A 13,712-nucleotide genomic window follows, 5' to 3' on the forward strand; every position below is an offset into this window, starting at 1 on the left:
CCTGATATCACAGCCCTATTTCAGTTCACAATGAACTCGGGCTATTTTGTTTGGCAAGGAAAATTCTACAAACAAATAGAGGGGACAGCCATGGGTTCTCCACTCTCCCCACCCTTGGCCAACTTTTATATGGAGACTTTTGAAGAGCAAGCCTTGAACTCTGCCCCACAAAAACCAACCATTTGGCTTCGCTATGTAGATGATGTATTCGCTATTTGGCCACATGGCTCCGATGCACTCCTCTCCTTCTTAACACACTTAAACAACCAACACCCCAGAATCAAATTCACCCTAGAAGAGGGTGAATTTGATTCTGGGGTGTTGAATTTTCTCCCGATATCACAGCCCTATTTCAGTTCACAATGAACTCGGGCTATTTTGTTTGGCAAGGAAAATTCTACAAACAAATAGAGGGGACAGCCATGGGTTCTCCACTCTCCCCACCCTCGGCCAACTTTTATATGGAGACTTTTGAAGAGCAAGCCTTGAACTCTGCCCCACAAAAACCAACCATTTGGCTTCGCTACGTAGATGATGTATTCGCTATTTGGCTACATGGCTCCGATGCACTCCTCTCCTTCTTAACACACTTAAACAACCAACACCCCAGAATCAAATTCACCCTAGAAGAGGAAAAAAACAACTGCATTCCATTCTTAGACACACTGGTCACCCACCAGCCTGATGGAACCTTGGTTTTCTCAGTATATAGAAAACCCACCCATACAGGTAGATACATTCACCAACAATCCCACCACCCCCTCACAACAATATGGAGTCATTAAGACACTATACAACAGTGCTAAACTTATCTGCTCTAATGACATTGCACTAACCACAGAACGAAACCACATCCTCAACACGTTCTCAGCCAATGGCTACCCCCCCCAAAAAAATCCAAAAAATATTAAAACCAGTAAACCACAACCCCCCCCCTCCCCCTCACAACAAGGATTACTCTAAATCCATCACCATACCTTACATCCGAGGCACCTCAGAAAAAATCACAAAAATCCTAAAAAATCATAACTTAAAACTTCTTGTTACAAACCATATAAAAAATTGGCATCCCTTATCCGCTCAACAAAAGACCTACCTGGGGTGTACCAGGTCCCTTGTAGCTGTAAGCTGTCCTACTTTGGCCAAACAGGCAAGACAGCAAACATCAGAATTTCAGAACACAAGGACTACATCCGGTTTCACCAATACAGCCACTCTGGTCTTGCTGACCATGCTCTGGATACCTGCCATAGAATATGGTGAAAAAAAGCCAGGATAATACACCGTAGCAAATACAGATATGAAAGGCTTTTCATAGAATCAGCTTCGGCCCTAAGAAACGAGCCAAACCTCAACAAATTTGGCTGCATGAGACTTCCTCAAATTTGGGAAATTCAGAACATCAGAAGACCTCCAGCCCAATCGCCCAAGAATACCAACATCGCCCGCTAGAGGGCACCATCAGGACTTTAGGAGAAATAATAGCTTCATTCTTCTTGCTCATTTATTGTTTTTGCTGTGCCTGCGTGCACGTATCTTGTACATAAGTTCTTGAAAATGGCAGCGTGACATTGCCGAAATATAGAAATATATTAAAATTTATTTTTAATGTATATCCTAGTACGTTGTAATTTCCTGAAATAATATAGTGAAAATACCAGATGATAAGTTAATGTATGAGCTGTAGAGGATGGGAATGGATAGTCTATTGGTTCGATGGATCAGAGATTGGCTCCCTGAATAATACCAGCAAGTTGTGTATGATAGGGAAGTGTCTGAAAAAAGGAGTGTAACCAGTGGTATGGCCAGTTCTGTTCTTGGAGTGTGCTGCTTAACTTCTTTGTAAATATTTCACGTGGATTTACTACAGATCTTCAGTTGTATGCATGGTGCAAAATTGGGGAGAATTATAAGGAGCACTACTGATGTTAATTCCCTTCAGGAAGATTTGAATATAATTTAAGCGTGGACAAATGAGTGAGATTATACTTCAGAAGAAGGCACTATCAAACTGGTATACAAAAGGTCAGGACGATAAATCAGGTAGGTGTTAGATGCATGATTAGTATCAACAGCAGGAGCTTAAAAAAATTAATTAATTAAAAAAATGTTGTAGAGGATACAATAAGGAGAAGGTGACCAGCATAATAAGGAAGGCAAAATCAGATTATGAGAAGAAATTAGCTGAGTAGGCAAAAGGAAATCTCAAAGACTTCTTTCATTATGTGGATCATCCAGAATGATTTAAATAGGCTGACAGTGTGGAAAAAAGATAATGATACCAGTTTAATGAAAAAGTGTGAAGTTATGCATTTTGAGATGAAAAGATTGCAAGATGTGTACTATTTTGATGGAACTGTACTTCAAAAAATTGGATTTGAGAGTAATGATGGATAACAAGTTGAGATTTATTATTATTACACTATCCATGGAGTTGACAGACTCATCGTGGGAGGTTCATTCAACTGAAAAATATTCATCATATAGAATCTTAAAATCCTTAACACTCCTTGAATTAACAACACATTCTGGTAATGCGTTCCATTCACTGACAATTCTCCATTTAAAAAATCTGCTCCTCACATCCCTCCTCACTACACTTTTACACAACTTCCAGGAATGATCTCTGGTTCTTCCTCTCTCACCATCTACTCGTTTTGTAATCCCCTCTGGATTAATCTTATAAAACCTTTCACTAACTTAAATGTCTCTATCATATCATCTCTCTTCCTCCTGTCCACCAAACTCTGCAATCCACATATCTTCAGCCTCTCTCCATAGTCTCCATTCCAAAGTCCAAATATTGTCCTAGTCACTCATCTCCTGACCTTCTCCAATGTCTCAACCTCACATTGAAAACCAGGTGACCAGATCTGAGCATAGTAGTCCGAGTGTGGTTTGACCAGTGCCTTATACAGTGGCACAACCACTTCCTTATCCTTGCAAGTTAGAGTACTTATCATAGCAGCACTACAATGTGCAGCCTTTGAAACACTAACAATATACCCTCTAGTCTGCTGTCAACCGTCACTCCTAAATCTCTAATCTCATCCACTTCCTGCAGTATAGCACCATCGATATAGTACACAGCCTTATATTTCTGCACTCCACTCCAAAATGCAACACCTTGCACTTATTGATATTAAAACTACAAACCCACTCTTTTGTCCAAGTAAAAAGTCTATTCAAATCTTCCTGATGGGAATTAACATCAGCAGTGCTACTTATAATTCTTCCTAACTTTGCATCATCAGTTATTTGCTGATGATGCAAAGTTAGGAAGAATTATAAGTAGAATAAGAGAGAGAGAATCTCTGATCCATCTAACCAATATACTATCTATTTCCATCCTCTGTAGCTTGTACACCAATTTATCATATGGTAATCTATCAAATGCTTTTCCAAAGTCTAAGAATATCACTATATATGATTCTCCCTTATCTAACACACTTGTCACCTTATCATAAAATGCAAGTAAATTACTAAAACAGGATCTCCCATCTCTCCAACACCTTGACCACAACTACAGTTATACAGACTGCCCTGTAGTTGGAGACTTCTATCTTAGAACCATACTTGTGGATTGGTACTATTTTGCCTTCTTTCCACTCCTTAGAAACTCTACCCATTGCAAGATATTCGTGAAATAACCAGGTCATGGGTATAGCCAACTGTGGTGCATATTCCTTAAGAATACATTGTGATATATCATCCATTCAAACAACCTTATTCACATCTAACCCAACCAACATCTGATACACCTCTGTTTCTTTCACTTCCAATTCTCCTAATACTTGCCTCTTTTCTATATATTCCACTGCATCATTCATACCAGTATGATATACTCTGATAAAATGCTTGTTCAATAATTCCACTAGTATCCTTTGCAACTGTTAGTCTGCTGCCATGACTATCCACCAATGTTAATATGCTATAATTATTCTTCCTCTTGCTCACCATGTAGTGGAAAAATTCCCTTGAGTTAACCTTGGCCTGACCAGCCATTCTCCTCTCATACTGCACCTTTTCTTTCTTTACCATGCTCATCACCTTTCTAGCCTGCACTTTATACTCTTCATGGGTCCGATCACCACTAACTACCTTGTACCTCCTCCATAACATTTCCTTTTCCAGCACAGCTTGCTTATTTCACTGTTGATCCATTTCACTCCTACTCTATTTACTTGCTTAACCCTTGGTATGCAGTCATACATTGCTTTTGTCAGATACTGTCTTGTGAGTTTCCATGCATTGTCAACATCTTTTCCACTCATCTACCCGATGTACTGATGATAACTGACTACAGAGCTTCTTATAATCACCTGCTTTGTACTTCCACATGTAACCATTTTTGGCAGTGACCTTTTGTTGTTTCATCACTTCCCAGACAAGTACCTCGTGATCACTCTCACCAACAGGCAGCAGATTTAGAGGCAGCAGATTCATGAGCTACCTAAGTCACTTATTAATGTATAAGTGACTTAGGCAGCTCATGGGATTACTTATTTATTAAAGAAGAAGCTAACAGACAGAGATAAGGAAGATATCATTCCTCCTTATAAAATTTTATACCACCACATCTAGATGACTCTGCATAATAAATTTAGTTTAATCCTTTATTTTGCAAATTATGCCAACTTTGTTTGCATAATCCTTTATTATGCAAACAAAGTTTGTGCCTGAAGTATCTTCAGGACTGAGGCAACTCGTAGTAAAGGTGGACCAAGCTCTCATCACTCCTTGCCTCAGTATCTCCCATAATGCAAAGCACATCTCCTTGCGAACATGTATAATGCTATGCATTAAGGGAAGGGCCACTACCCGACCAGTTTCGAACTTTATTGAGCTCTCGTCAGTGGGAGGCAGACCCAGAAGTGGTGATACTAAGGTAGAAGCAATGGAGAGGTCATATTTACTTATACAAGTTGCCAAAAGGTGTGCCACCTTATTATTAAATTACTCTGGATTTAGAGAAAGATGTTGGAAGTTTATTTTCCACTTGGTTAGACTATAATAAATTTAGTTTAATCCTTTATCCAAGTGTATGCAAACAAAGTTTGCGCCTGAAGTATCTTCAGGACTGAGGCAACTCGTAGTAATGGTGGACCAAGCTCTCATCACTCCTTGTCTTAGTATCTCCTGTAATGCAAAGCACATCTCCTTGCAGACATGTATGCTATGCATTAAGGGAAGGGCCACTACCCAGATATTGAATTAAGGGAAGGGTAGTGGCCTTTCCCTTAATGCATAGCATTATACATGTCCGCAAGGAGATGTACTTTGCATTATGGGAGATACTGAGACAAGGAGTGATGAGCGCTTGGTCCACCTTTACTACGAGTTGCCTCAGTCCTGAAGATACTTCAGGTGCAAACTTTGTTTGCATACACTTCGATAAAGGATTAAACTAAATTTATTATAGTCTAATCAAGTGAAAAATAAACTTCCAACAACTCTGCATAAGTTTGGTTATTTGGGTTCCTTTGGGATCAGGAAGTTCCCAGAGGTGAGTGTCCATTGAAATACTCCCTATGACAATTGACTTTAGAGATATGGATTGCAGAAGTTGGTTGATGGAACTGTATATATCTTAAATATTTTACTTGTATATAGGGTGGTTCAAAATTCCACATACAAACTTTGAGGAGAGGTAGAGAACATCAACCATATTCACATAGGAAAGCATGACCGGAAAAGCCACCGGAAGATACTAACAGGGAAGGCAGTAAGTAGTGTAAAAAACTTTATTAGTTGTACCTGAACAGTTCAATAGTAGTTGGATACATAATATGGTTTCACATCAGGTGCTCAAATTTATGACCATTAGCAGTGATTCATGCCTGATACTGATGACGTGTTGATTGCTGTACATTTTCGAAAATACTTGGAGTTGACCTGATATTGGCAGCGTCGATGCCGATTCTTGCCATGAGGTCTATGTCAGAATTTGAATGCCTCTTTGAATGCTTTGTTGGTGAATGTGGTCATGGAGTGGCATGACAGATGGGCATGCCACTCCATTAAAAACTTGATTAGGATGCTTTAAGTTTCCTGTGTAAGTCTGTAGACTCGATAGAAATTCTCTTGCAATAATTATAAATTCTGTGGTGTTTTTAATATATATGAATTTGATTGACCTGTGAGACAACTGAGAATGTTATACAAGTGTTTGTCAGTTTTATAAGTAAGATTGCAAATAGCATTAACTGCTGATCTCAATAGGCAAACTTATTTATATATCTTAAGTAGACTGTTGATCCTTGGAAGTCTGGCATGATATGTGCTGAGTTTTTTAATGTTATTTAATCTGTTGAACTAATATTATCAAGGAGTTTGTTTAGTTTATTAAATTGGCTTTTGATAGAATATCTGCTAATAACAGTGTAGTTACTACATTTGTCATAGAAGAACATTCATTTTTTGATTAGATGTATTAGAATGCATGACTGCAACGTGCATGGTTGCTGTTATCCACATAATGATAAGATTCCTGTTGTGTTCTCAGGATTTTTTTTCCCCTTATGAGGATCTATCCATGAGAGGTTTGTGAACCGATAGTAACTGTACCATGGATGGAAAGTAAGGAACTTATCCACATTTGAAACGTGGAAAGCTGTGGATTGTATTCCTTGGAAGATACATGTGGTGGAAGACTGTTCCAGAGGACAGTAGCGGAAGGGATAAACAAAGAAGAGAAGAAATTTGATCTGTGGTTTTGGAGTTGAACTTAGAGAGGGTGTTGGTTAGCTGCTGCATGTGTTTGGATGAATTTACAAGATTACTATTACTATTACTATTATTACGGGCAACTCCAGGGAGTCATTGGACTCATCGAGGGAGGCCCCAAATCATATTCATCACAACTATTTGACATTCATACAGTATCTATCATACCTCGCCTTAAACTCATTCACTGTCACAGCATCCACCACAGACTCAGGGAGCGCATTCCACTCATTCACTACTCTAAAAGTAAAGAACCCAGCTCTAACACCTTTACTAACCACACTTTTGCCCAGTTTCCATGGATGTCCCCTAGTCCTCCCACAACCAGCCCTGTTCTCAAAAATATCTTCTGAATTAATTTTATAGAAACCCTTCAGTAATTTGAATGTCTCAATCATGTCTCCCCTCCTCCGCCTATCAACCAATTTTTGCAACCCACAAATCCTCAACCTGTTCTCATACGGTTCATTCCACAGACCTGCTATCATCTTGGTCACTCGCCTCTGGATCCTCTCCACTTCCTCCCCATCAAGAAGAAACCTAGGTGACCAAATCTGAGCACAGTAGTCTAGATGGGGGTCTTATCAAGGCTCGATACAGAGGAACAATAACCTGCTTGTCAACGTATTCTTCAGCAACCAAGTGATTTGATGAGCTGTTTTGGTCACTTTTGCAATGTGTCCCCTAAATTTCAATTCCTTATCTACCAACACTCCTAAATCTCGTGCCTCATCAATTTCCTGGAGCACGGTTCCACCAATGCAGTAAACTGCCGCCAATCTTTTCACCCCAAAATGCATAACCTTACATTTTGCCACATTAAACTGACATCCATTCTCCTTAGCCCAGACCTCCAATCTATCCAAATCATCCTGCAAAATTTTGACGTCATCTGCATTCACTATTGCCCTACCCAACTTCGCATCATCCGCAAACAAATGAACTGTTCCTCTCAGATCATTTCCTATATCATTTATGAACAGATTAAACAGCAGTGGTCCAAGAACAGATCCTTGTGGCACACCACTAGTCACAGGCCGTCTTGTGGACTCTACTCCCGAGTAAACCACTCTCTGATATCTCTCCGTCAACCACCCTCCTATCCATCTCACCAACCCTATGTCCATTCCCATATGCTGCAATTTACTGATTAGAATTCCATGTGGAATCCTGTCAAAGGCCTTGGCAAGGTCCAGTAGAATCACCTAAACCCATTACCCTTATCCAGTTCAGCCGTCACTGTGTTATAATACGTGAGCAAGTTACTGAGGCATGACCTACCCTTCACAAAACCATGCTGTCCCCGATACAGTATCCCATTTTCTTCTATCCAATCTTGTATTTTCCTCTTGACTATTTTCTCTAAGACCTTGACAATGATTCCTGATATGCTAATCGGTCGGTAATTTACTACAGCAGTCTTGGAACCACCTTTATGCAGTGGAACTATTTTCCCCTCTTTCCACCCACTCGGGACTAACCCAGACCCGAGACTCAAATTAAACAAAATGGTCAAGGGTACTGACAATTCTTTAGCTGCTTCTCGTACAACACGAGCTGGTATACCATCCAATCCCACAGATGTATTGACATTGAGGTTATGCAATAGACTACTCACCTCCACTTCATTAACCACAATTCCCGTATAATCTACTGGTTTATTCGTTTCTGCAATGTCACCACCTGGATGATATACTTTTGCAAAGTGCTCACTCAGTAACTCAACTATCTCAACTGATTCAGTTACCTCCCTACCATCGGCATTCTTTAAAATCAATCTGCCATGTACATTTTTCCTTTTACTTGCTACATATCTAAAAAACTGTTTAGGATTCTCTTTAGCCTGAATGGCCAATGTTCTCTCGTAATCCTTTTTTGCTTTTCTTACCACACTCGTCACCCTTCTGGCCTGTGCTTTATACCGTTCATGTGCCTGCCGGTCACCCTTCTCCTTAAATTCCCTCCATAGTTGTTTCTTTTTTTGCAACTCAAGCTTAATGGTGTTATTCATCCATTTAACCCCTACTTGATTTATTATTCGGACTCTAGGTATACAGTCAGCCATTGCTTCATGCAAGCACTTCTTAACTACCTCCCATGCACTATCACCTTCTAGTCCTTGCAGTTGTACATGCCATGGCACTGAACCAATCAAACTCCTAAGCTTGTCATACTTTCCAGCCCGATAATTCCACATGTACCCTGTCTTAATTGAAAATTCTACACCTTTAGCCACCTCCCAAGTTAAGACCCTATGATCACTCTCACCGATTGGTGGCAATGTGGTCATATTTGTTACAGCCAAATCCTCAGATGTAATTACTAGGTCAAGCACTCTCTGACCCCTAGTATTTTCCATTACATGCTGTCGCAGATAGTTATCCCTTAATAACCGCATAAAATCCAGTTCCTTCCTCCCGTGTGTCCTCTCCTCACTCCAATCAATGCGACCATAGTTGAAATCTCCCATAATAATATCTTCTGAATTAATTTTATAGAAACCCTTCAGTAATTGGATGATGGATGAATGATACCAATTGATACCAATTCTGATGAACAGCAGCCATAGAAGTATTTATACATGTAAGCTGTGGAGACTGAATGCCTGTGCAAAACTGGGTGGAAAGTAATGTGAGAGATTGGACTGTCAATCAATCTAACTGCTCTTTTTCTGTAGAGAATCCAGTAGTTTCAGGGAGCTCTTGGGGACACCTTCCCAGATATGGGAGCAGTATTCAGTGGTCAGGTAGATTCGTGATTTTTTAGAGTTAGGAGCTGTTTGGAGTTAAAGTAATGCCTTGAGCAAAAGAGAAAACCTAATTTTTTGGATGCAGAGGAAGCAATATTTATGATATTTTTGTGCCAAGAGAGATTAGAGGTTAAATTTATTTTGAGGAGATGAATCTTATCTTGAATAGAGATTTGAATATTGTCAAGGGTATGATTGGAAGAACAGGTTCTTTTTTTTGTGGGAAATAATGCAGAGCTGTATTTTGCTAGCATTGAAGTTGATAATGTTATCCAAATATCATTGATGAATGTTTTGAATATCAGAATTTAAGATAGTAAAGGATATAGTTCTGGAGGTTGTGGTGATTTGTGCTTTGCAGGATTTGTCAAATGAAAAGGAGGAGTGCAGTGTGCTGTCATTAGCAACACTGTGTATTGGATTGGCAGTCAGCTGGAGTAGATTGTTTATGTATAGAAGAGAGAGAGGGTGGACGAAAGAACAGAGCCTTGTGAGACCCCAGCATTGGTCTGGCAAGGAAGTTGGCTGCCCAATTGCAGAAGTCAATTGGAGACAGACTGAATGATGGGAGTTTTCTTAATAAACCTTTGTTCTAAACTCAGTCAAAAGCTTTGGAGATATCAAGAGCAGTCACTTGAGATTTGGTAAATCTTTCCACAGTCTTTGTCCAGAGATGGGTGACTTAGATTAGTAGATACCCTGTTGATCAACAATGATGGAATCCATACTCTCTCTCTCTCATTTAGTAGATGAGCTTCAAGGTAGCAGTTGAGTGTTGATGGTTCTTTCCATTACTCTAGAAAGAATTAAGGTGAGAGAAATTGGATGGTAATTTGAAAGTAAAAATTTGTCATCCTTCTAAGGAATAGATTGTATATGAGCTAATTTTCAGACTGCAGGATAGGTACTGGTGGAATAAGAAAGTGTAAGTAGGCAGCATAGAGTGGGAGTTCAACTCTAAACAAACTTTTAGAACAATCAGAGGAATACCATCAGGACCAAGAGACTTTTTGGTATTCTATTTGAGCAAAATTTTTCTGATCTCTTTCTGGCAAAATGTCAAACATGGCAATGAATGTTGAGTGTTTGGAATGGTTGGGGGATATTTACCATGATCAGCTAAACAAGAATTGACGATAGGATTGGGCAGAAGTTACAGCAAATAGCTTTGGCTAGAGCCCAGAAGGCATGCTGCCATTTGGGCAGGATTCGAGTTTCCTACTTTTAGCTCTCTCAAAATCAGTTTTTGATGTGGTGATAATTTTTTGGCAGCTGTTTTGGATTTTGGTGTAGGCTGTATAGGAAGATGGAGGTTTGGATGCAAAATAGTTATGGTATGCCTGACTTTTCTTTTGTACAGCCTTGCCACACATGTGGGAGAATCAAAGCTTAAATAGGAGATGAGAATTTTAGGGTGGATAGAAAAATAAATGCTTCCATGCCAATGAGAATTATTTTAGTGATTCATTCTGCACACAGGATTGTCCATGTGGAGGTTTTTTTTTTTTCAGGAACAGAGCATTCATAAATATTGTGGAGTTTATATTCCCATGACTTGTCTTCGTCGTCCAGTAGCATCCTCTAGAAAGAGGGTTGCAGCAGATGAACAGCTCTTCTCCATTTCTCTCGGTCTGTTGCCTCCATCATTCTTAAACTAGTCCATTCCACGATGTCTTTGAACCACTCTCTAGTTGGTCTTCCACGTCTTCTCTTCCCCTCAACTTTCCCTTGTAATATAGTTCTTGTCGGGTGTCCCGAAGAACTTCTCAGAGATGTCCTGCAAATCTGGTCTTTCTTTGCATAGTGTTCTTGAGCAGTGTTCTTTCCATCCCAACTCTTCTTAAAACTTCTTGATTTGATATTCTCTCTGTATAGCTAATCTTTTCCATCTTTCTATAACACCACATTTCCAATGCATTAATTCTTTCCATATCTCTCTTTCTGAGTGTCCATGACTCACTTCCATAACTAGTAAATTATTTACAGAATTTACAACGTATACTGGAATATTATTAAAAGAAACTTTAATGAATACTTCCTATATTTCAGCAATGTCACGTTGCCATCTTCATGGGAACATAACTATGACACGTACATGCAGGCACTACAAAAAGCAAATGAGGCAGAAGAGAAAACTAATGTTGTTCCTAGAGTCCTAAAGGTGCTTGGCAACATCCAAGACAACCCAATATACCCCTAGCGGGCTATATTGGGTGGTCTTGGCTGTTGGGCTGAAGTTCTTATGATGCAGGCTTCCCAAATTTGGGGCAGTCTCATGCACCCAAATTTGTTGAGGTTTGGAAAGTTTTTTGAGCTGAGAATGATTCCATGAACAATCTTCTATATTTTGGCTTTCTTCCAACGTATTCTGTGGCAGGTATCCAGAGCATGGTCTGCCAGACCAGAGTGGCTGTACTGGTGAAATCAGATGTAGTCTTTGTGTTCTGAAATCCTGACATTCCAGTATATGTTGTAAATTCCTTAAATAATTTACTAGTCATGTGTTACCAATGTATAAGCCTATCTACAAGAATCACTTCCATAACTTGCAATACTCCAAACTGTTGCTTTAACTATTCCAACTCTAACACCTATTTTAATATTCTTGTTTATTAAAATTCTCTTCATTTCCATAAATGCCAATTTAGCTTTACCTATTCTATTTCTAATGTCCAACTCTGAAGTTCCTTTCTCTGAGATCCAACTACTTAAATATTGAAATCTTTCCTCCACATCTTATCTTTACATTATCTCCTATTTTTCTGCCCATTATCATTATCTTGGTCTTCTTTGTGTTAATCCTTAGTTTTCAATTCTTTGAACAATTTGTTGTAATTCATTTTCACTTTCTGCCATCACCACTACATCATCCACATACCTTAAGTTATTAATGATTCTTCCATTTATTTTTATTCCTTCTTCTACATCCTCAAGTGACTCTCTAAGCATCTGTTCACTATAAAGGTTAAAACAATAACGGTGATAACTTGCATCCTTGTCTAACTCCTCTCTCCACCGAGAATTCTCCTGTTTCCTCTCTGTTTACATATACTGATGCTGTTTGTGTCCAATATAATGTCTTTAAAATTTTCAAATCATAAGAGTCAATATCAATATTTTCTAGAATGTCAAAAAGCTTTTTATGTTTCACTGTATGTTTTATGTTTCCCATAGCTTTTAGTATTCATAATTATGAAACTAATATTGGCAAAAAAAATTGCATCAAAAAGTAAGATAATTTAATAAATCAATTACTAGTTGTGTAAAACAATTTTGTTTATCTCTTCAGATTGATACAATAAAACACAAATTTCAGTATGCTAGACTGAATTTGTAGTAATAAAATATTTTTTCCTCTCCAGTAAAACAGCTTCATGATGAAGAAGAAGAAGAATGCCCAGCTTGTTTTTCTCATTTTCCATCCAGTTTTAATGAAATGTATTGTTCTGCTGCTTTTGGTAAGTGGAGAGAATTATTTTGTTTGTTTTATTTCTAACCACACTCTCAGATCCATAAATCATAGTTGATTTGAATATTTGTAAACTGCCAAAATACTAGTATAGTATTTTGGCAGTTTCTCTCATATTCCATATACTAGGCTCTGAATATGAGTACTTGACAAAATACTCTCATACTTGGTGGAAAGACTAACCAGATCATGATGGGAAGAGATTTTGACAATTTAAAAAAACAAAAAAGTTCAAATGAAGAAGCAAGGCTGACTCTGCAGTCATTCAACTTTTCCAGTGGGTCTCTCTTTTCCTAAACTTGCCTTGCTTATTAAAATGATGCAACATCACTTTTCAAGTACAGATGCCTAAAGACTTTGCAAAAAGACCCAGTGACACCAAATGCCATGCAGCTTATGGTTCATCGATTGGAAAGCAGGTACTTTGACAATCTAACCAGAAATAGGATGTAAATCTGAAATTCTGCAAATGACTGAATGTGTTGTAACTGTACTTGTTGGGCAGTCAAATGCCCAACAACTACAAATTGTAGGTTCGTGCAGTGCAGGTGCAACAGCAAGACAATTATTATTATTATTATCCTAAGGCACCCTGGAGTCAGAGACTCATCTAGAAGTCACTTTTGTCACACACACACACACAACTCACCATACCATGCTTTAAGCACATTCAAATTCTCTACAGGCACCATGCTCTCAGGCAATGCATTTCAATCATTCACAACTTCCCATGCAAAAAACCTGCTTCCCACACCCTCCTAACACAGC

The 13,712-nt window shown here is 38.8% G+C and overlaps 1 protein-coding gene across 2 annotated transcripts in view; it reads left to right on the forward strand.

The window, feature by feature from the left end:
- The window catches only part of LOC150099795 (alpha-2-macroglobulin-like protein 1), a 1,007,775-nt gene that overhangs the window by 960,159 nt on the left and 33,904 nt on the right, over positions 1-13,712 (forward strand). For both annotated transcript variants that reach the window (XM_090403789.1, XM_090403790.1), the window contains exon 33: positions 12,838-12,933. In XM_090403789.1, the coding sequence (XP_090259915.1) occupies positions 12,838-12,933 (96 nt within the window). The remainder of the gene's footprint in view (positions 1-12,837; positions 12,934-13,712) is intronic.

Source organism: Typopeltis vanoorti, chromosome 14 (genome assembly GCF_054136105.1).
Source record: "Typopeltis vanoorti isolate ZY-2024b chromosome 14, IOZ_Tvanoo_1.0, whole genome shotgun sequence".
Classification (NCBI taxonomy): Eukaryota; Metazoa; Arthropoda; class Arachnida; order Uropygi; family Thelyphonidae; genus Typopeltis; species Typopeltis vanoorti.